The sequence below is a fragment of the Abramis brama genome (genome assembly GCF_963993115.1).
Source record: "Abramis brama genome assembly, chromosome: 14".
Classification (NCBI taxonomy): Eukaryota; Metazoa; Chordata; class Actinopteri; order Cypriniformes; family Leuciscidae; genus Abramis; species Abramis brama.
The window spans coordinates 31,766,043-31,791,170 of record NC_139976.1 but is presented as its reverse complement, the minus strand read 5'-3'; the positions used below and the strand labels follow the sequence as shown (position 1 = coordinate 31,791,170).

The window sequence follows — 25,128 nt, the reverse complement described above, 5'->3', positions numbered from 1 at the left end:
TGATGATTTATTTTTCCTGATTTATGGAGTGATAAAAAGGGATATTAAAAACAGTTAACTCTAATATGTCAACAAAACGAAACAAGAATTTTGAATGTTCCTTTTCTCCTGTGTTTAGATTTCTGTTCTGAAAATGAATGCAAATTAGTGCATATTTAATTAGATATTAATTTGCATATTTAAAAATAACATTTCCGAAAACTTGTAATATAAAACAGTTGTTTTAATGTACTGTGATAAATCAACAGTGGGAAGTATGATATCTATTATTTACAGATTTCACTTTATTAACCTGTGGTGTCTTGCTCTAAAATGCTGTCAATGTAGGCAGCTCACCAGGTTCTGGAACAGAGCCAATATGTGTCATTTTAAAACACTTATTACTAAAATGGTGGAGCTCTTTCAGCAGTCCTCAAGATATTTACTAGGGAAATTTGTCGACCTGCAGGATGTCATTGTAGGCAATAGAGAAAAGGAAAGGGTAAAGTCAAGGTACATCCCAGAGTCAGTGTCAAGTACCAGGGCTTTGGCATGACAAGAATGGTGGGCGAAGCCACTCTGTGTCACTGCTGAAACACTTCACCGACACACACTACCAAACACAGAAGATGGTTTCCATGGAAATGATAAGGAAAAGCTGGAGTAAAATGAGCAGGAAGGTGAAACCTACCCCAGAAACTGAGCCCCCGCTGGGCCCACCTCCACCAGCCTGCTCGCCAGCCCTTCTCCCTCCACCATTGGTGGCAGGCACGCCAGCTTGTGTCTTTTGACCAGACGGCACGTGATCCGCGTTGGCGCCGTGCACTTGCGGGGCGGGATGATGATGCGCATGCCATTGTGGCGACTTCCTCGCATGGAACCTCCGCGGGCGTCCACCATGAAGCTCACCAGAAACCTGCAGGAGGAAAACAACCCGATAAGAAAAGATAAAGAGATTTGAGTTGTCCCATGCTGTGATAAAAACACACTCGCAAACAAATTTCAGAGAGAAAATCAGAGACGAGGATGTGATCTGGGATCATTTCATGCACCTGGTGAGAAGTTAGTGAGGTAGAGAATGTTGGTAGGATATTTAAACACTGTACTGACAAAGACCGTTACAATTAGTTTACTGTAAAATATCAGAATTCAACAAAACTGTTAAGGTGTCACAATCTAAACCATATATTATTAAGATCTTTCTTCAGCCAGTTGTGTTGTATTAAAGTCCCCCTGTGGTGAAAATCAAGCTTTTAATGTTGTTGTGGTGTTTTGAATATGCTCTAAGACAAACCATGTGTAAATTCATAAGTCAACACCATTGCTGAGTATTTTCTCTTTAAAACTGCAGTGAACCAAAGACAGTCTCAAAAATCGCTGGTGTTTCTGACGTTACAGCTACATTCAAGCTATTTTAAGGCATGAAGAATTTTTTTCAAGGAAAAAAACATTTAGATATGTCATTTTGGTGATCAAAGATGAGTTTTAAGGGATACAATTATTGACTACAGGGGGACTTTAACATTTATTATTGCTATACTGAAGTCACAAAAAATAACACTGAATAAAAAAATTTAACGTCATAGTATAGATTACAAGAAAAATTCTTAAGTCTAAAGTTTTAAGGACCATTTGGCTTATGAAGATATTATCAAATAGTGAAATACTGATGTGAAACACTGATTTCAGTCTGGGCTGTGTTAGAGATAGTAGATCATAGAGACCATTGGCGCCAATAGTTATACAATCTACATTAGCTTGTAGGGTGGATGTATACTACAAAACCTGTCAAAAACAAGTCCTGGTCATTGTTCATCCAAATCTCAAAGAAATAGTAAGAAATTATATTTTTCAAAATGCAAATTAAACCTATTTTTTAGAACCAAGAAGTTGAGTTAAGAACAGCAATGACAAACACAGGGGGGAAAAACTGTGATCACATGATCAACCGTCACCTGTTGTCGTACTGAAAGAGTGAGGGAGAAACGCTGTAAAGAAACAAGTGGAAATATGGAACAGGGCAAAAAAAAAAAATCATAAGCATAAGCACAAACACAAAAAACATTCCTTTATTGAGGTCTCTATTAATATAAAATACATAGAAGATCAGGAAGGTAATCTGGGAATATTAAGGTCATTAAAGAATAAACAATAATGAGATAATTTAACACAATCTCACGGTGATTCTAACTATTTTACATTTATCTGAATTGGTGGCTAATTCGTACATTTTGGTACGGTCTGTTTAAACCCCAGTGATGGGTAGGGTTAGGGGCGTGGTTAGGGGTGGTCCGTCATAATGAGATTCAATTTGTATAAATTAAATCGTACTAAAAAACTTTAAAAAACAAAGGTATTTTTACATAGACAATTTCTAATGTTAAAGTTTGTTTTTACATTTATGCTCATTGGTAGCAGGGCTTGCCAACATCTTGGAAGTGACGTGAAATGACGCATCTCACTAAGGTTGGGGTTGATCGATGTAACCCGAGTTCACAGGTCAAATGTCCGACTTTGAGTGGCGTTCCAGACGTTATTTCTAAGAACGAGGTGGGAAAATCCAAATTCTGAGCTGTCTGGAACTCAGCATTAGGGTGTTCCATTTAAACCCACTGCAAAGATTCCACCAGTAGTGGACACTTGTGCAATGTAAGCAATGACATACGTCCGAGTGAACGAGATGGAGGAAAGTTAGCGAGGGAAGGGCATAAAAAAGTGGAAAAGTGGCCAGGGCTGCACGCGGAAGTCCACAGAGCTTTCTGGTGAATGACATCACGCAGACAGTGCACGGACCTTGGCGGAATGCGGACAGCCGAAGTATACTTTGGGCTACAGGCGTAAATAAGGTACTTATTCTTCTTAGAATATATGTATGTATTGTTTCAGTTTCTCATCCACCAAAAATGAAAGTAACAGCATATTTCTTCTTTATTCTCATAAATGAGGTTTCATTCCCACTTAAGTTTAATACTTACCCTGAATGGACAGGGCTGGAGACCAGGTTCACGTTGTCCATAGTGTCCGGAGTCCAGCTGTAGCGTCTCATTGATTCTGTGTTGTAATCTTTTGCTAAAGCCAGGTGCTGAAACACAAAACAAGCTTGTTCAGAACTGAACAAACTACTCATATTTCCATTCACTGCGGTTCTGCGGTGAACCATGGCTTTCACAATGCTCTCATATGAGACTGAGGCTCTGCTCTCTGTAATTAACAACTCAACCGCACAATTATCACTTCATCTTTTGGTTTACAATGACAGTAACAATCAACAAAACAACATGCGGGAGAATTATTTATAAGAGGTGGAAGATAATGGAAGAAAATCCCAGATGCAAGACCAAAACAGCCAAAACAATGTAAAAAGCTAAGCTATATATATATAAAAAACGAGACAGAAATGGAAGGGAAACCAGCAAGAATCTGGCCTGAAGAGCAGAACATAAAAGAACAACAATAAATGCATCTTGCGGAGCAAAGCTCATGTTTGCATTGGTTTGTGGAATAAGAAACAATGCAATTGTTGCAATTCCTCAATGCATTATATACCTTATAATGAAAGTCAACAAGGTTGGGTATGTCTCTACAGACCCCCTGAAGCATTTGAAGAGAAGAGACAGATTCTGAATCACTCCAAATGCACTGATCAACAGTGACAGACAAAATGACTTGAAGATCCTTTCTCTGACTATAAAATGTATATGGCGTTAACAGTATTGTTAAAAAGAATACTGTGGCAGTACAACAGTGGTAATAGATGGTAATACCATGGTGTTTTGCTATATACAATGGCACTGAGCAATTAAACTTATTTACATTTCATGGCCTTAACATGGTAGGCCTACTTCCGAAATACCATGGCATTACCACTCTTCTTAGTGCAAAAATTGTTTCCTTAAGAAAATTAGTACCTAGTTTAGAGTTTGCTGAGCTTATATGGAGGAGAGAACGTTATGCTTTGTAATTGTTCAAATTCACAAATTATGAACTTCAACATTATATAAAGACTCAAAAACAACTCAACTGACAGCAAAAGGGCAACACAGAATCTGAGAACTCAAGGAGAAAGAGGGCGTACCGTGTCCTTGTTTGGCGCCAGGATCTCTTCGATCATCATGCTGTCACGGGCGAAGGAGCTCCGGTTGAGTGTGTTGGACCTATCCGAACTGAAGGAGCGCAGGCTGTTGGCATTTACATTAATACCATACAGTGCGGGGGAGTGACAGTGAAATACACACAAAACACACACACACACACAAACACAAAACAAAAACATTCATTATTGCATGCAACTTCCAGGGAAACTGATGCACAATAGGCAAAACAAGGATCAAACCCACAAGAGTTCCCTTTCAAGGGAACTCGCGTTGCGTCGAGTTTGACGCTATGGGAACGCTTTGCGTGATGACGTCTTGAAGCACATGTAAAATCAGTCCAATGGTGTGGCGGAACGTCAGAGGCGGGTGACGTCACGTACCAGGAAGCTATAAAAGCCGGCCCGAAACAGAAAACGAAAGCTTTCTGAGTCTTCAGTTGCGCTCTGTGTGAAATCTGTCTGTATATTTGGTGTTGTCTGTCTATATCATATATATATATATTCAGTATGGCGAGCGAGCAGCAGTTTAGAGTGTGTGTCCATCCCTGCCCGCGTTATTTAACGGGAGGTGACACACACACTCTTTGTGTTGTTTGTTTGGGAGAGGAGCATGCCCAGTCAGCACTCGAGGGTGGTGACTGTGTGCATTGCTGTGCGCTTCCATTGCGTACGCTCCGATCCTGCTTGGCTCGGTTCAATCCCGACCACGCTCCCCAGGGCTCGGGTCCCGCCGCTGCCGAGGCACGGCGTCGATCTCAGACCTGGGGTTCACAGATGGATTTATCAGTGGATGTTGAGACGGGCTCTGCCTTATCTCAGCATCCGTCTGATAGATCCAGTGCCTCTTATCAGGGTGTGGAAGCACGCGCTGCGGTTTCTTCCCCCCCGATAGAGGTACCAGTACTGCAACTATCCAGCTCTGAGGAGTTGGATGTTGTGAGTATTGTAGCTGAGTCTGAGGATTCGCCACCTCAGTCTCATGCGTTTGAGGAACTGCTCGATGTCATTACTAGAGCTGTTGACAGACTGTCTATTGAGTGGCCAGAAGATAGGCAGGACGTTCGTTCGAAAAGTAAGCTCGACGAACGCTTCCTGCCATCTCGTGCGCAGCCCCAGCGCAGGAGCCTGCCGTTTTTCCCCGATCTCCACACCGAGGTGTCGAGATCGTGGGCGAAACCAGTGTCATATCGAGTGTATACTGCACAAACATCACACTATTCATCCATTCACAATTATAAAGAGCATGGTTATGGGGAGATGCCGAAGGTGGAAGAGACGCTCGCGAGCTATCTCTCTCCAGCAACGGCATCTTCTCTGAAGGCTCCTGCACTTCCATCCAAGCCAGTAAAAGTTACTTCTTCCCTGGTTCATAAAGCTTATGCCGCCGCCGGTCAAGCTGCAGCGTGTTTACATACAATGTCCATAATGCAGGCTTACCAGGCTGAGTTATTGGGTGATTTTGAGGAGGGCGGGGGTATTAGTGCTGATACGGTGTCTGAACTGCGTAGAGCCACGGATTTGTCTCTCAGGGCCACCAAGGAGACGGCTAAATCCATCGGCCGCTCTATGGCAGCCCTGGTGGCCACTGAGAGGCATCTGTGGCTCAACTTAAGTGACATAAAGGAGCAGTGGTGGCTCAGGACCAGAGGGTTTTTCCCCGAGGGGCAACCCATTTCGCACAATCAAGGTCACGCGACGATGCCTACGTGCCTTGGTTATGTGGAAGAAACCTTGGTTCCTGTCCCAGGGCCCAGTGCTGGGAGCTCCTTGTCGTCGCAAACTGCTAACGACGGATGCTTCCCTCACGGGTTGGGGAGCGATCCTGAGGGTCGCTCATCTCAAGGTCTGTGGGAAGACCATCATCGTTCCTGGCATTCTATAGCCTAGAGATGTTAGCTGTCTTCCGGGCTCTGAGGAGCTTTATCACAGGTCTCAGGGGACACCATGTGTAGTACATACGGACAACACGTCGGTAGTCGCCTATATCAAGTGGGTTTGCGCTGGCACGCCATATCCTCTTGTGGTCCCAGGGGAAGTTGCTGTCACTCAAGGCAGCCTACATCCCCGGGGTCCAGAATATAGGAGCAGACACTCTGTCGAGACAGGGGCCGAGGCCCGGGGAATGGTGGCTCCACCCCCGAGGTGGTGGAGCTGATATGGAAATTATAAGTGGGTCTGTTTGCGTCTCGAGAGACGTCTCACTGTCCACTTTGGTTCTCCCTCACGCATCCAGCTCCTTTGGACTGGATGCTATGGTGCAGACGTGGCCGAGGCTACGTCTGTACGCTTTTCCCCCAGTTGCTCTGCTCCCGGGAGTTCTGGAGAGAGTTCGCAGGGACCGGGTTTGCCTGCTTCTTATAGCCCCGCGCTGGCCGGGCAGAGTATGGTTTCCCGATCTTGTGTCGCTCCTCGACGGGCCTCCTCTGGAGCTACCCGTCAGGAGGGACCTTCTGTCCCAGGCGGAGGGCTCGATATTTCACCCCCGCCCAGAACTGTGGAACCTGTGGGCTTGGCCTCTGAGGGGGCCCAGCTCATAGAGTCAGGTCTCTCAACTGAGGTTGTTGAGACCATTCTACAGTCCAGAGCTCCCTCCACGAGGAAACTTTATGCCCTGAACTGGAGAGTATTCACCTCTTTGTGTAGTGACCGTCGGTTGGATCCAGTCAACTGCCCAATTGGTACAGTTCTGGAGTTCCTGCAGGACCGGTTCACTGCAGGTCTGACCCCGTCCACTTTAAAGGTTTATGTGGCGGCCGTAGGTGCTTACCACAGTCCTTTGGGTGGAATGTCTGTGGGGAAAGACCCCTTTGGTATCTCGTTTCCCTCGTGGCACTTGGAGGTCCTCCTCCCTTTCGAAATCGGACCAGGAGGCTAATAATTTGCTTTGCCCTGTTCGGGCGTTAGACGCGTATGTCCACAGAGCTGCCCTGTGGCGTAAAAGTGACATTTGCTCCCCTAACAAGGGAGGTCCAGTGTCTAAGCAAAGGATGAGCAGTGGGTGGTTGAGACTATCTCACTTGCTTATGAGGCGGCTGGACAGCCTTCTCCTTTGGCTGTCCGGTCGCACTCTACGAGGAGTATGGCGGCCTCTAAGGCCCTTATATCAGGAGTTTCGTTACAGGACGTTTGTGATGCGGCAGGCTGGTCCTCACCGCACACTTTCGTCAGGTTCTACTCTCTGGATCTAGACTCTGCTCCAGGGTCTCATGTTTTGTCTTCCTAGTGCTGCTCACCAGATTTCACACAGGACAGACATTTGTAGCTATGGAGGCGTTGGTATAGACGTTCCCATAGCGTCAAACTCGACGCAACGCGAGTTCCCTTGAAAGGGAACGCCTCGGTTACGACTGTAACCTCGGTTCCCTGAAGAGGGAACGAGCGTTGCGTCACCTTGCCATATCTCCTTCATGCCTGTCAACACGACTTCAGACTTTACGAAGCTTTCGTTTTCTGTTTCGGGCCGGCTTTTATAGCTTCCTGGTATGTGACGTCACCCGCCTCTGACGTTCCGCCACACCATTGGACTGATTTTACATGTGCTTCAAGACGTCATCACGCAAAGCGTTCCCATAGCGTCAAACTCGACGCAACGCTCGTTCCCTCTTCAGGGAACCGAGGTTACAGTCGTAACCGAGGCGTTTTTCACCATTTATAGTGGTGTGATGGTTTAGACATTGAGAGAAAACAGGAGAAAAGTTGTCTTGAGATGAATTCACAGATGTGCAGCATCTAAAATGATACGCTGGTGAATATTTGTTATGACTTGATTTGGAATGACTTAATGACAGCTTTTAAACGTTAAGCAAATTGATCCTTCACTAAACCCCAATTTAAAATGTTACTGACCAATCCTTCCACAGCTGTTGCCACATACTGTGGTTACACATTAGCAGACAAACGTTTGCTCTTTTCTAATGTAAATCTAAGGAGGATCTGCATGTTTGGATAGTTTAAAATGGAATTTTACAGAAATGAACCAAAAACACGTTATTGGAAAATGTTATTGCCAAAGAACTTATAATAGTTGGGAAAGATTAAACATGGTACTTTTTTACTTTACAAATATTTAAATACATCTTGAAAAGTTGATGCCGTGAATTAAACTGCCCTTATTCCCAAATAAACATGCAGAACATCAGTAAGAAACCCTACATTTGCTTCAAAGTAAATTAAATATTTCTAACTTAACATATTTTAATTTATGCATTTATTCATGTCACTGTGGTGTCGATACACAGATGTGTAAAATTCCAGCCAATAAATAAAATTATTTTCTATTTTATGTAGAAAAAATAACACTTTAAAATATTTATTTTAAACATTTCAAGTGAATTTAGGCATCGGCATTATATGTAAATATAAATGGATTTTCTTTTTGAGATTAGCTAAAAATGAAATTTAAAGGTGTTATTAATCAATTCAATTTAACTTAAAATTATAAAATTATTAGTTTTTTTTAAAGATCAACTTTGACTTTAAGCATTAGATGATTGCAACAGTTATCTAAATGTAAAAATACAGGGAAATATTTAAATATGCAATACCACCAAAATGTATCCAAACTTGACTGATAGTCACACATAAATATTTATTGGAAAAAAATACTGCAAAATTTTCAATTTCTTCAAAATATGGCAGATTAAGATGCTTTGCAATGTTGCAATGCATTTCAGCATATATAATAATATCTGATAAATTTTCACTGCTATTTGGGCACATTTTACTGAAAATCACTCTGTTCATGAAAACCTACAATTCAAATTGTTTAAGAGTAACAGTAATCAAGGGGATTTATATTTTTCGTGACTTTAGCCTTCATTTCTATTTACAGTAAGGCCAGGTGCATTAATGCAAACTGAGCTAACACACACATGCTCTTTCCTAAGGCTGTGCCCAATCAGAAATCAATATGACTTGGCGGTTCTCAGTTCGCAGCAAAAACTGGCACTGCATGGCTACGGTCTAGTGAACATGTACTGCGGTCTGTGTGTTTGCTGATTTAAATGGATGAAATTTGATTCAACTGATGAGGCTCTTCATGCATCCCTGGAAGCTACATTGAGAAACTCGGTACAGTAACTGGACTCAAAGGCACAAAAACTGAAATGTTTACGACAGTCAAACCTGAGAAAAAAAACAAACAAAAAAAAAACACTTTGAGGTTCACACACCAAATTGTCAACATAAACCTAAAATTGAAAACCATGAAAACCAATTGAAACCATAGTCCACGGACAACAAGAATGTGTATTCTTCATCAAATGAAAAACAATGTACAAAGCACAGTACACAACAATGGTTTCAGAATGACTCGGGATAAGGGGTGGAAAGGGTCGGAAGCATCATGCCCTCTTACCTGACTTTAGGACTATGGTGAGAGTTTAGAATGGAAGAGGAAGAACAGAGGAAATTGAAGGCAACAAATCAGAAATGCAGTGGTTGAATGAGACAGGCTCTGTCTGGTGTTGCATTGTGCTGTACTCTCGCACACACGAATTAACTGAGGATTATACTCCTATTTTACTTTTTAATCCATTAGGATGTGATTTTAGGCATATTTGAAGAAAAGAACAAATATAGAATACCCTAAACACTAAAGAAGTTATTATGCCAATATCTCAAGCAATTCTCTGCATGGCAACTGGAGAGACGACATGAAAGGATGGAGGCCCTCAGTTTTAGAGAGCCTGATCGTTCAACCTTTAAGATCATAATGTTTATGGTGTTGCTATAGTGATAGGATGATAATTAATTTCTTGTTATGGCCGATAACCGAAAAAATAGCAAATAAATCAATAGATGCCAAAATGAATCCTACTTTATTTAAAAAAAGAAAATGACTAAAAAACACTAAAACCTACAATAAGTAGTTTGTATGCTACAAGTGAAAATATTCACTTAAATACATTAAATAGAAAAGTAAAATAGAAAGATGAGTACTTAAAAATATAAAAAATTAAGATGGCAGTGCTATAAAATATTAGAGTAAATGTAATTAGTTATTGTACTTAACTACTTTGTAGGTTTACTGAGTATTCAAATATTAGCAACTTTTACTTCGTACTTAACTATGTTTTTAAATAAGTATGTACTCTTTACTCAAATACATTTGTGATGGGTAATGGGCAATTACGCATTACAGTTTGCATGCCACCAAACTTTTTCTGCAGCAGTTTATTTCTGCTACAGAAGAAGTGATATCGCCATCTACGGGGCATTGAATGTACTATATCTTGTTCGTTTTGCCCTTACTCGCCTAAACTTGTCAACAAGGCTATATTATGCGAATGTGAGTGTATTATTGAAGAGACCTTTTTAAAGGATATTGCTTTACTTATGCCCCTTTTGAGCACTTGAGCTTAACTAAGATTTAAGAGTCTGTAGACGTTTAAGAGGCTGTTGTGTTGGCCTTGTTTATTGCAATATTGAGGGGTTTCATTTTGATTTTAGAAAATATACATGTTGCTCTCCTCACAAATTCCTCAGTCTTGTTTTTCACTGGCATGTCTCTTATTTGTTGAGGACTACTGCATCTTTGAGTACTGAGTACTGTTAAAATCAGATACTTTAAGAATTTTACACAAGTCGTATTGGAATAGGTGACTTGTAACTTGTAATGGAGTCATTTTCGTTGTAAGGTATCTGTACTTTTACTCAAGTATGGTTTTCAGGTTCTTTTTACACTTCTGTAAAATGGGTGAAAATAATTAAATATGAAATATTTGGCAATAGATATCCTATACTGGACAACACTGATACATTAAAAATGATCACAGATTATTTAGTCGAAAATCAATATGGTGCATAAATGTGTGGTGCGATCCATTATTGGCATTTTTGGCTTTCAAAGGATAACATATGCTTTATATATCATAACGTTAAGTCATTAGATGAAAGGTGTCCTCTCCGTGACAAATGCTTAGGGCTGTTATTGAACATGATGGTAATTTCCTGTTATGAAGCTTGCGTGTAGTTTGAAATCTCACTCAACCCTTTCGATTATTGAACGCTGTCAAACTTGTGTTTGTTGGAGGGAAAATCCCCTGAAGCGAGTTACATGTAGGTTAAACATTAGCTATGGCCTTCTCACTCAACAGCACATGCTACTGAATCAAAAGATGACAGCAGGCGGCCAACACAAAATGCAAATAAAGAGTCTACAGCCTTCAGATAAGACAGGAATCAGGAAATAACAGCTGGGTACTGCAGCCATGAATGCTCTCCATTCAGAATTCATGAATTCCAGCTCAATTAGATGATAGTTATGCTGAGTTAAGGTGAATGCTCTTCAAAACACCGAATTTTGGGTTTTACAGAGAAAAAGAAAGTCAAAAGGGTTTGGAAAAACATGAGAATTTGGTTGTCCCTTTAAATGGCCTAATGTTTTCTCTTATCTTATGTGGTCTGTTAATCGGGTACAACAGTCTGCATGTTGTGAACCTGTTATGTATACTAATTCTAAACTATATTAATAGAAAATAGTACTGATTCCAATAAAACTTACAGCATGCTTCCTACAGATATACTAGTATGACCTAAACTTGTGGGATTTGAACCTACAACATTCCCATTCCCAGTTCCCGTTTCATTTACGTATGTCTGACAAATATGCATTTCATGTTTATATTAAAACTGCGTAATCCAAGTGGATGGAAATTTGCAATTTAAACACATAAATCTTAAATTGATTGCAGTAAGACCTACAACTTTCCATTGTGTATGTTTTGCTGAAATCAGTAACAGATGAAGTGTAATTTTCATAATAATGTAAAAAAGCTGATGACAAGTGACTCGAGAGTCCATTACCTGGCTGTGCGGCCTCCAACACTGAATCCCACGTATCCCTCCTGCGGGAGAGAGTCGTCTCCGAGCTCGCGCAGGTCTTGCGGTCCCAGGTACTTGCCCGTTTCTCCTGTCATTGCATCCTCACCTATCAGCAAAAGAAAGAATTACTACACCCTTCAGAGGAAAAAAGACCCTTTACAGCAACACTGACCCTTTAAAGTCAACATGAATGGCATTCAAAACGCATTTTCCAATTTTTTTTGGAAATAATGTGAACTGATGATTCATAGGCAATAGAGCAGGATCAAAGCGAAAAGGGAAAGTTTTGATTTCATGTTGGCGTTAAGAATGAATGGCTGGATCAAATCAAAACGCCCACTACAATCCCACAACAATCACTGGCACACTTCCCAAACTCTTTCATGGCTGAAGATTCATGCAATCTTTGTTTAGATTTTATTATTATAAGTACAGAAATGTAGCAAAGCACTTAGAGAACATCAATACCATATGTTCCAACCAGCTCATGGTTACCATAAATCTGTTTTTAATATGCATCTATGACAAGATAGATTCAAACAGGCCATACATCCTTAGGAAATGCAGTTAATGGACACTACAGCAGAGCAGCAGTGAAGTGAGTCACAGAAAAAGCTACAGCTAAAGCGTAGAAGAGAGAGGAAGACTACAGTCACACTGCAAGATCAAGAACCCAATTAAGATTTCCTGATTTTTGGGAACACTGTTCACATGATCTACATGAACTATGATCATATATTCATTTTTTCAAAATATTTTCATTTATTTAACATATTAAACAAATAATATTTCTGTATAACACGTATAATGCAACTAATACATTATTTCTATAGCTTTTGACAAGACAATTCCAATACAATATGCAAATAAATGTATAAAAGATGAGCAATAATAATTCAGTATACAAAAAGATCATGACTATAGTTCATCCATTTTGTATACTGAACATAGCAAAACTGGCCAAATGTTTAAATCTAAATTTCTTTTAAAATATATATACCGTTTAAAAAAGAAAGATAAAAAAAAAAAACAGTATACACTGTAAAAAGTGGTAACCTGCCATTGTTACCAGCTATTTCTACCTTATTTCACCCATAAACATTGTTTTGTTGGCATAAATGAATGTATATAGGTTGATTCAGTGATAAAAAACAGTTCATTTAGATTTGATCATTTTTAGGTTCCTTTTTTTCAGTGTACTCAATAGCCAAAATGATTCACAAAACAAAAAAAAGTTTGAATGTCTGTTTGTTTGGCCTAAAAGTTAAAGTTAAAAGTTAAAGTTAAACACAAAGTTACAGATTTAGAAAAAACCCTAACCAGAATGTATGATCAGATTTTAATCGGATTTATTTCCACTTTTGCAAGTGGCCCAGAATAAACATAATTTTTTTTCTGTCATGTAATTTGTTTGCGTCAAAAATCGTAATTGGGCCACATAGAACTACGTTGTGAATGCAGGTTATGAGAGAGATTGTGGCGACAGCACATACGCCCCCCCCCCCCCCCCCCCCCTTCTGCTAATCACCCTGGCAACCACCTCCCCCCAAAATCAGCCCCATGGAACTGCAACTTTCACTCTCTTTCATACACACACACACACACACACACACACACTGATATTTACACAATTTAATTGTGAAATGTCCTAAACAAAAAACCAGTCTGTGCAGCCTCTTGCACAATACAACGGTTCACTAGCAGCCTGAACACTACAAGTTTTTACAGGTCAGTAAAAACATTTTTAACAAGTTGTGACCGAAAATAACACTTACTTTTACCTAATGTATATTACTATTAAATATTACAAACTCAAACTAACCCTTAAAAATCAGGTTTTAGTTTTGTAATTAAACTCATCCATGCACACACAAACATATCATTTCTCACAGAAATAGCAGTTCGTGAAAAACAAGGTCTCTTACGCTTAATAGCCAAATCCATCCTTCATCTTCACACCAGCTTTAAAAATATTTACAGATCCTCTTTGTCCTTTTTCACTACCAGAAGCCACTTCCTCAATCCGGTAAACTCCACACAGCACGATTATTTCCACATGTTCACTATGGCCCTGTCCACAGAGTCTGAAGCGATCCAGTTGCTTCTTTCTGAGCGCTTTCACACACACACACACACATACACACACCCCTCTGCCGTAGCCTGACAGGACGTTCAAACGGTGAGGGGCTGGCGTGAGCCTGATCCGTGTGAGGTCATCACGGGAGCGAGGTAACACTCGAGGCAGTTTCAGAGCGAGTGTGGCAATGGGATCTCGGCATTCCTCATGCCTCAGGAGCCCCCAGCTGGGGTGGGACACAATAGATGTGGAAGGGTGGCGTATTTCTATGGTAATTTGTGCTGGTGCTGAGGTGCTCTCTGTAATCAGACCCTGTACAACTGAGGGATCACAAAAGAGCCCTTCTACAGGCAGATAGTAAAAAAGGAGGGAGACCAACAACAAAAAACCCTGCCTGCCACCTGACCACGGCCCCCTGGGAAACGCGTTCTTGAGCTGCCAAAGTTCAAACTCCAGGAACTCAAAATCCTGTTCCATATGGGAATCAAGGAACACATTGCGACACCTGTTTATAATCCCAACCGAGTAAACATGTTATTCCAGAATACAATTTAGAGATTTCAGATAAATTCAGATCAGCATTGAATGGTATTTCAAACTAATTTGATCTAGTTTTAACTCTTATGTCATTTTATACTCTTACAGATTGCAAGCAAAAACCAACAAGCATAACCAGGGTAGTCTGATTCACAAACAAATGATTCTTTTAATGAATCAGTCAAAAAGAATCAAAAATAAATCTGCAATTGAAACGTTAAAGTTGGCATGAAATGGAAGTTGCAAACGGCTTCTCGAACGAGAAAAAATTTAGGGCAGGACTTGATTTTGTCCATCTGGAATTGGTTGCAGCAATTGTCATTTGCTAATTGCTGTGAAGAACAGGTTGCTGGAGGGGAGAGGTTATTTTTTGTTACTTTAAGAGAACAGAGTCTCTTAAACCGGAATTGTTGAGGATTTAGGGTCAACTATTCTCATTACTATCTGCAGTTGATCCACTGAGAACTGATTAGATCATGGGAAGCAGGCATTCCATACCAGAATGCAGAATACACAAGAAAATGTGTATTAAGAATGTGAATTGGGTCAATTTTGACAGATGAAAGCATGTGCTAAATGAATAAATGTAAATGTAAACATTGGCTTTAAATGCAAGTTACCCGGGATGTTTGCCTGGGATCTGAGTTTTTAGCACTGCACATCACGACCGGATAAACAGTGCTGAGCTCTTCCACTCTGCCAAAGAGAGCGAGAGAGAATCAGATGGAAAAAGCGAGCAGCGTCAGCAATGTCAAAAGGTTTTATGCCAACCAGACGTTTGCATTCAGCTGCCAATTGGTGATGTGAGCAGAATTGATTCATTCGTTTTTGTCAGTCCAAGATATTGTAAAAGAGACATTTTTATACAGGAACTGAATGTCAGAATGTTGAGAGTATATTCATATGAAGTGTTTATGTAGGGTACAGAGGTGTAATATGTAAATAAGAAGTCATGCGAGTTATGTCAGTTATGCCCCGGGACTATGCAGGAATATAAGTTTACAGAAACTAAACACCATGCTTCAGTCTCTGCAGTGCACACACACACACACACACACACACACACACACACACACACACACACACACGTTTTATGGTTTATGGGAACTTTCCATAGACATAATGATTTGTATACTGTACAAACTGCATATTCTATCCCCTTACACTAAACCCATCAGAGAAACCTTTCTGCATTTTTACATTTTGAAAAAACATCACTTTGTGTGATTTTTAAGCTGTTTTCCTCATGGGGACCAAAAAGTGTCCCCACAAGGACAAGGATTTCAGGTATTGCTATCTTTGTAGGGACATTTTGTCCCCATAATGTAGGGTTTACCAGCCCCCAAAAGCTATATATATATATAAAAGCAAGGATTAAAATGCTTTCATAACCATCACGTTACAGTATCAAATAAATGGATACACAAAATTGTCATTCATGGCACTGACTGGCAAACATCTATTCAATCCTTTTAGCTTACACTGAAGCTCTATGGGTTTTGACTGCAAAACAGAAATTGACCGAGCCAAACAAACTTCTGTCCAATTATCTCACAGCCAAGACTTTTGAAGAAAACAATTCTGTCCATAGAGGCTGGAATTACTAAGAGAGTATGTGTGAAATAGTAATTATATATAGAGATGACAAACAGAATAGCAAAACCAAGATTTAATATATGCAAGCCAATGGAGATTTGCATATTGAGGAATTTCATATTCATAAAGAGTAGCCTACCAACTAGTACAAAGCCATATTCAACAGCCATGGAGTGAAAAGAGTCTATAACACAAAAAAGACTTAAGAAGATCTGGTTAGTTGGAAAATGTGAAAAAAGAAAGAGGCAGGTGCTACAAGAACAAACCACACAAAATAAGAGATACCTTCTTCAACATCTGAAATATAGTCCTCATTGAGCATTTCAGGCACATTGGCTCTACGGACTGTGTAATTTAAATAAAAAATGTTAGAAATAATATGTAAATGGCCAAAAATAAACTTTACATGAAAACAGACCACTATCACATGAAAACTTTTCTTTTTACCTTCATCATCTGACATGTCCAAAACCTCGTTCATTGTTTCTGGAACATTCATTTTATGTTTCTCCGTCACTGTCTGCAAACAAAAAAGAAGAAGAAAAAAACATAAAAAGATGCAATTGTGGAAGTGGCTTAATTTTGCTCTGTGTCAAATATACTTAAAGCATGTATTCTATTATTGGCATTATTTTATTATAAGTGAAAATAGCATATTTTCTTAGCGATATATGCTATTTACTCTAAGTGAAAATAGCAGCATTTTCTTTGCAATAAGTGTAAAAAGTGATTAGATGCTATTTTTACTTTTAAATAGTGGTAGATACTATTTGCACCTCAGTCTTGTTGTACATTAAACGGTATGCAATAATAACATATTGTAAATTATTATATTTATTAAAATTATTAAATAGATGCTGCCTTATTGGGACAATAAAGCCCACCCTACATCAACCCCTAACCCTGACCGATAAACACTTTATTATTAAACATACGTTAGACACTTTATTTCCACTTTTCGAATATTTTCTTAATTTTTATTGAAAACAAATGCCTTTCCGAAATAACATGTGATGAGAAAAGGGAGTAGAGCGAGTTCGACAAAAGGCGGATTAGAACTCGGGACAAAACTTTCTGCCACGCACCTTACCCCTACACTACTGCTGCTACTGTTGACAATCCAACGTTTTCCAACCAGACGTCAGTGGGCGGAGTTAGTGTAAATAGCCTCTGCCAACCAGGCAGGCTATTAGCTCTTAGTGTAAATTGACACGCCGTTTATTATTTGTATATATGTAGCATTCTTTTTTTGTCTGTGATCACAGCAGACCTGCAACCCACTTTTATGCTGAGATCCACCAGTTGAAAACCTCTGCACTAAAGCACTGTTACACCCGGTGTACAGTATCCTGCAGAATAGCTATATTTATATATCTAAAATATGTTATGACACAAAGTCCCTCACCACAGTAGTGTGCGTCTCCTCTGTCACGACTTTGAGCGTGTCGACCACAGAGATGTAACCCAGGCGCCTGGCAATAGCTAAGGCCGTGTTTCCATTCTGTAGGTTCAAGAAAAGGCAAAATCAGTGCAGAACTAGAACATTACATTTTCTTAAGTAAAAAAGTCTGAAAACTTAATTTAAATATTCCCTGAAAATGCCAGGATTTTCATGACTGCTGGCTTAAATGTAAGTCTATGGGATTTTTCCCTCTCATTTCTGCACCAGGCAAAAATCAGTCTGATTGCTTAGAAAAATAACAGCAAACTTCTCTGTATATATTTTTTTAGGCATCTTGTTTTGAAGAGGTGCATGAATTCAGACTTGTGACACTCACCACTGTCAGCTCATTAGGAGAGGCTCCGTGCTGCAGCAGAAGGTTAATGATGTGTGTGTGACCCTGCTGAGCAGCCTGATGAAGAGGTGTGTATCCATTCTGAACATGAGAACATTTTAAAGAGAAACTGAGAGATTAAAACTTTTCCACCAGTAATTAGAAAAGACAGTTCTGTAACGAGTAAAAGATAAAGAAATGCAATTTATCAGCCTCACACACTGCTTTCTCTGAACATTATTTCAATAACCTTAGTTTTGGCGTTGACTTTAGCCTGGTTCTTCAGGAGGAAGTGGACCATCTTCACATTGCCATAGTGACAGGCGACGTGCAGGGGTGTGTATGCCATCTGAACCAGAACACAGAGACACACATTACTCAGACTTCTGTTTCCAGTCAAGCACATTCATTTTTCACACATAAAAAAGGGCCATGATGTATTCAAAGAATGCTCTTACATGTCTAAAAACAGTGTCACACTTAACCTAATTTTTTAGAGGTATAGGGCCCTATTTTAACGATCTAAGCGCATGGTCTAAAGCGCATGGTGCAAGTGCAATTAGGGCGTGCCTGAATCCACTTTTGCCGATGGGAAAAATGGTGGGCGCTCCCGGCGCATGGTCAAAAAGGGTTGTCCCTATTCTCTTAATGCGTAACGGGTGTTTTGGGCGTAACGTGCAATAAACCAATCAGAGTTTATCTCCCATTCCCTTTAAAAGCCAGTTGCGCTCGTGTCATTGCGGATTGGCTATTTACTCGCGAAAGCAGACCATCTACGGGACAAGCCGGATTCCACCATATCTTTATATACACAATAATAATCTTTTACATTGTAATCCTTTTATTTGTAATATTTGGCATGTTTGTGTGCTGCTGCGCATCCCTGTGTGTGTAATAAGCAGAGTGTACGCGCATTGTGGACCCGCCTATAGGCTCATATTACTAATGCGCCCTTTAAATAACAAAAAAAAAGTACTGTTTCTAAAATCAAAATTTTAGTTGCCTCAAAATAGCAACGCGCCAACAATGTGCCCAAACACACCTCGTTTTCAGACCAGCAGCCTATGGGAGCACAGACAGGCGCAAATGCATTTGATATTTAAACAACGTGGCGCAGGATGTGAAAATGATAACTGCGTCGGGCTGAAACTAGCAAAAAACACTTGCGTCACGTTTGGCGCTGCATTGCGCCGGGTGTATAATAGGGCCCATAGAGATTTAGTTATTAATCTTGGATAGGTTTTACAACTTTGACCACATAAAGATACACAGTAGTATCCAGTTCAATCCAATTGGATGTTCTATAAAGCTTGTCTGTATAACTAGGAGGGCGGGGTAATAATAGTAATAATAAGCACTTGTTCTTTATCATTGCTCTGCATCATTCCGTGTGCTGAGAGTGTGTTTTCTGTGGGTCATTGTGCTGTTGAGTATTGATCTGTGTGCTGCTGTGTGTCTCACACTCTGAGAGCCACACTGAACGACCTTGAGCCGGGGCCGTTCGATGTTTATACACGAGTGACCAATGAGAGGACTGGCCAGACATAGTGTGTGGATGTATGTGTCGCATATCTACCTATCTGTCTGTCCCCACAAGGACAGTACGATCCCCACGAGGTAAATGTATTAATAAATATTATGCTCAAAATTATGCTCATTGGAAAATTTAAAAATGTTAAAAGGTTTCTGTGAGTGGTAGGTTTAGGGGATAAAAAAATAGAGTTTGTACAGTATAAAAATTATTATGTATGTATATTGAGAATTCCCACAAAGATAGCAAAACCTAATGTGTGTGTGGTTCAAGTATTCCCTACATTGTGGGGACAAAATATACCATAAATGTTTGATCTTGTGGGGACATTTTTGGTCCTCTTGAGGAAAACAGCTTACGAATCACACTAAATGGTGTTTTTTGAAAATGTAAAAATGCAGAATGTTTTCTATGGGGGTTGTGTTTAGGGATAGGGTTAGGATTAGGGTTAGGGCATAGAATATACAGTTTTTGTGCAGTACAAATATTATTGTCTCGATGGAAAGTCCCCATGAAACATGGAAACCCAACATGTGTGTTTGGGTGTGTGTCCAATACCTTAGTCTCTGGGTCCACTGTGGCACCATGATTAACCAGCACTTCTGAAACATTGACCTTGTCCTCTTGAGCCGCCAGGTGAAGAGGGGTCAGTCCACTCTGATATAAATATTCATCAACCAATTTAGTGACATAACTGCATAGACACATCATGCAGAAATGAATCATCCATCAGTGTAGGTCATACTAACGGAGCTTATAATAAAAGTATTATGGATTTGATGTTGACTTTATTAGTATAATGAGGCCATATGGATATTTTCCTGTTACAAACTTCACTCACCCAAAAACCAAATTGGAAGATAAATTAAAAAAATTCTAATACCGTTGAATATGCTCTTAGTGGAATAGCATCATAAAGTAACTGAGCTGATTTTTCACCTTGTTTCCCAGATTGACGGCGGCTTCACGTGCGAGCAGGAGCGTGACCATGTCAACATTGCCCTCCTGGGCTGCCAGGTGGAGTGGACTGATCCCCTGGCGGGTCGCAGCATTGGTATCAGCTCCGTACTCAAGCAGCGTGGTCGCTATCTCCATCTGGTTCTTCTTGGCAGCTATGTGCAGAGGAGTATAGCCGTTCTGGGAGGGAAAGCAAGTGAAGGAGATCATAATAAAAGGATTTCTATGAGCATCCAGACAAAAATCTAAATAACAACGATAACAAGTGGGAGCTTGTCCTAGATCACCATTTACTCTCAATACCCCTTGAACTTTTCAACAGTGAAAAAACAGTATGGAGGATTGGTATTAGGCACTGAAAGTACAGAAATTATTATATTGTTATAGTAACTCTGACTAAAAACAGAGACTCTACTAACTGCAATTCAAGCCATACTCTATATTTCTCAACATTGTTGCCTTAATGATTGCTAGTTACATTTGGAAAATGTTAAACTCACATCAGACTCTTTGACAACTTGGTATTTTTCCACAGGAAACCAAATCGTTTCTTCATCAATGCTTTCTGAGAATTGTCTACTCTGAAATGTGCTATACAATTAAATTTGACTTGAAAGGTAAACCATTTAATTGTACAACAATGATGTGCTGGACCTACTGTATACATTTCTCATGTTGCCTTGTGGCACAGCACTAGAACTGGGCGATATTTCGATTAATCACAATATATTCACAAAAAATATGCAATATTAAATTAAGTAACATCTATTCACAACTCTGATTCAAATATTCATTTGCATCATCGCTTAATGTTAATGGAAATCCCTGCGATATTTTCTATATTACAAAATGAAAATAAAAATATATAAGTATATTGCTCGTCCAGCCCTACAGCACTAAGCCACATGCTGCCAAACCACTATAACCACACTAAAACCTTAGATTTATGACATTTTCAAAACAGGAACATGTTGACAGCAGCGCTTTGCTTCTAACCTCACAGATTAAGAGTGGAACGATGGCTGAAAGGTGGAGAGAAGCAGTCTGAAGCTAGTCGAACTGAGCATAAGAAAAAAAAGATCTTGTTTCTCAACAGCTAGCAAATATTGAGGTGTCAGCCAGTGAGGTCAACGGAGAGCGGTCCTATCCAAAACTGTGAGTCAGTTAGTGTTCTCCACATGCCAGGTCTGGCTGCTGTTCGTTGTGAAGGAACAAAGGCAGTATCTGGGTCACTGTATTTGTTTAGGGGTTTACACTGAACCGTTTCAGGGTGGACAAAACAACACAAACCGTTTAAAAGCATGAAAGCATGTACTCTCTATTCATGCTCAAACAAAAAAACTGTGGATTTTTTTTTTTTTTTGAATTAAGACTATGATAAAACTGGTTCATTAAACTTTCAGATCTCTAAGCTCCGTTCCAAAAGTGGCATATGTAGACAATATTGCTTGACATCATAGGCTTATTTCCAACAGGATTGCTGTTCAAAAAAAAAAATTATGCTGCTTCTAAAGAAACTTGTTTTGATTCCGATGAAGCTGAATCACATATACAAATCTAAGTCATATAATTCACCCATATTGACAAATATTGATAAAAATATGACAATTTACCCAATACTTATGCTATTTTTATACTCTTACGAGTGTCACGTCATTAGCTTAGCAACATGCTAACAACAGTCCCTATAGAGTGCAAGAGTGCCCGTCTACTTTTTCAGGGGCGTTTGTTCTGGAAGTATTTTTTCCATTAATTTCTCCCATACGGACTTTTTAAATCTTCATTAAAGTGTTATAAGCCATGAACCAAGCTACATTATTTTAAAAACGTAGGAAGACAGACTAGATGATGTCATTTGCAGTGCGTCATGGGAGTGAGCAGAACTAAAGAGCTCTTATGGCACATTTTGCTTGCCTCTGATTGGTGGATTTTTATGTGCATTACATTATGGGTAATGTAGTTTTTCACCAAAAATTTGGCTGTTAAACATAATTATTTAAAAAATAAGTTGAAAAAATAATGTGGACTGACGGCTTCAACAGAAGCAAATACCATCCATTAACAACCTCACATTAGAGTGGTCTTTAAGGGTTTATAAGTTATCATTAAAAAACAATTCATCTATGGAGAAAACGAATGGAGTTTTTATTTTTATGATATTTTGAGTGACAAGGACTTGTTGCGCCCATGTTGATAGTCCAAATCAGTCACTTGCGAAGTTTCATCCTGGTTAGGATGCTTCCTTAGAAGGCCTAGTTGCCTATATACTGTAGGCAGTAGACAGCAAGTCAGCTAGGTTTTAGAACAGAGCCTACATTTTCATAGATGAATCCAGGCCTTGTTTTGCCATCAATGGTATTTTTGACGCAACCTTGATAAACAAGGAACTTGATAAAAATTATTTTATGCTTGATTTATACATGATGCTTTGAGTTTGCAGTAATTTACTGCACAGTTCACAGAAGGGACCAGAAGACCATAGAGAAATCATATGACAAACCCTAGAAGCACTTTTTTAAATTATTAAAGGCATAATACACATTAAAGAAATAATTCAATTTCTGTCATCATTCATCCGTCTTCATGTCATTCCAAACCTGCATGACTTTATTCTGTGGAACACAAAACAAAGATGTTTTGAAGAACGGTCACGCTGCTCTTTTCCATAGAATGAAAACATATGGCGACCAATGACTTTCAACCTCCACAAAGACTTGTGTTTTTTAAAGAAATAAAGTCGTACTGGTTTTCTGATCCTGATTTGAGGATGAATAAATGATGACAGAACTTTCATTTTTAGGTGAACTATCCCTGAGCAATATATCAAAACAACATCAACCACAGAAGTACACAGTTTTCAAGAACAACTTCTTTTCAAAGCAATACAAAGCTTACCATCCTCTGAGGTTACAGTGGGTGGACTAGAAGTGAAATGGCAAAAATTTATCAAGAATGTAGGGTGGAGGTGGTTTTGTGTGAGCATGTGTGTAACCGCTTGGTCTGCGGCCATATTTCTTCATCACTTGTGTGTGTGTGTTTGTGTGTGCGCATGTGGTTGCGTTTGGATGAGATTGGTGTCTGCTAGTTGAGATATTGTGATCAGTACACAGATGCGGTAAGGGTTTCCTGATACCTTTGCTGCTGCGTGTGGGGACGCTCCTTGGTCCAACAGGAGGAGGGCCACTTTCTGGTTATCGTAGTGTGCAGCAACATGCAGTGGTGTTAGTCCACTCTAAAAACACACACACATAGATAGACAGCTATTATTGGCTGTGAGCTCAAAGTTGGGGTGTGTGAAACAGCTGCTGTTATAAATCAATCAGCTTTAAGCTTTAGAGAGTAAATTTAGCCAGTGCACATTAGCAAATGAAATCTCTGACATGTCTGGAAAATGATAGTATGTATGCTGATAGCATACAAACGCCTCTCCAATGTGTGTTTTCATCTGGAAGATGTCGTTTTAAAGCATTCACAAGCTGTCAGAAGCAGATTTATGATACAGAATAAAAGTGAATATGGCACTTCCAGATGATCTCTGCAAAGCAAGCATGCTGGGTAATAGAACTGTATAACATTTTACACTACAGTGACTTTGTTTTTAATGATAATTGAGCTGTGTATTTATAAGCAACTACACAAAATATTAACATTAAGCACATGCTTTTTATATGGATTAAAGATTTAAATTCATCTAGCTGGTTTTGATTTCATGAGGTCTTAATGGTGCGGTCACCATGGATTTTGTGTATCATTCGCTTCCATTTATACACATGCAAATGCATGAGAGTTGGAATGAGAGTTTACTTTAAATGTGACGCAAAAACTATATGATAATTAACAAACATTTATGAGTGCACATCTGTCTATTTGTCTTTGAAGCACAAATATTATGTCATATGCCAGCATATGTTAGCATGCTCTTACTTCTTTGAATTATATATAATTGTTTGTTTGCCGAGTTGGAAAACAGATGTAATCATTTTTAGACATTACACAAAGAAAGAATTCAAATGTGTCTCATATTCATGTCTCTCACCCAAAATCCCTCCTTTCAACAGATGCTTAGAAAGGAAAATCAATGCTTAATTTCTTACCGTGGTCATGTTACCACACCAGAAACCGAAGGATGGCCGGGATGACATAAACTCAGAACATAAATCAGGAATGCTCTTCAGGGATGCACATCAGGGATGGGCATCTTTGGTCCTGGAAGGCCACTGTCCTGCAGAGTTTAGCTCCAGAGTTTAGCTAAACTCTGCTGGACAGTGGCCTTCCAGGACCAAAGTTGCCCATCCCTGTAGCACATTAAAGGAAGTAATCGACAACCTATTACCATTAGTGCAAATAGACACTTTTACCTTTCCAGCTGCGTCAGGTGGCGCTCGCTTCTGTAGCAGTAAGTTAGCAACTTCAATCTTCCCGTATTTGGCTGCAACATGCAGGGGAGTGAATCCTTTCTGCAAAGAAAAATAATTCATACATAGAAATATTAAAGAAAAATTGATCAACTGGGATACAGAGACAAGTCATTTAGTTTGGCATGCAACTGCAGTGTGGCAAAGCTGGTCAGTTTTGGGGTGGGGTTTATGAACTGCAACTGACATTGCGAAATAAACTGATCTGTGTTGCAAAAGTTTCCTTTTGTTAAGTAATACAAAAGTATATACTAGCCCTTCTGTCCAGCTAGAGATGAAGTCTGTACAGTTACAGTAGAAGCTGACCTTTCAGGTGAAAAAAAGTATTTCTGGAGATTTAAGCA

The 25,128-nt window shown here is 39.6% G+C and overlaps 1 protein-coding gene across 23 annotated transcripts in view; it reads right to left on the bottom strand.

Annotated features, from left to right (window-relative positions):
- Positions 1-25,128, bottom strand: part of ank3b (ankyrin 3b) — a 179,927-nt gene that overhangs the window by 28,017 nt on the left and 126,782 nt on the right. For all 23 annotated transcript variants that reach the window (XM_084135621.1, XM_084135601.1, XM_084135604.1 and 20 more), the window contains 13 exons: positions 24,728-24,826; positions 23,503-23,601; positions 20,352-20,549; positions 19,971-20,069; positions 18,132-18,230; positions 17,885-17,983; positions 17,512-17,607; positions 16,554-16,626; positions 16,392-16,451; positions 11,879-12,002; positions 4,055-4,157; positions 2,955-3,061; positions 671-895 (listed from right to left, as the gene is read on the bottom strand). In XM_084135621.1, the coding sequence (XP_083991747.1) occupies positions 671-895; positions 2,955-3,061; positions 4,055-4,157; positions 11,879-12,002; positions 16,392-16,451; positions 16,554-16,626; positions 17,512-17,607; positions 17,885-17,983; positions 18,132-18,230; positions 19,971-20,069; positions 20,352-20,549; positions 23,503-23,601; positions 24,728-24,826 (1,481 nt within the window). The remainder of the gene's footprint in view (positions 1-670; positions 896-2,954; positions 3,062-4,054; positions 4,158-11,878; positions 12,003-16,391; positions 16,452-16,553; positions 16,627-17,511; positions 17,608-17,884; positions 17,984-18,131; positions 18,231-19,970; positions 20,070-20,351; positions 20,550-23,502; positions 23,602-24,727; positions 24,827-25,128) is intronic.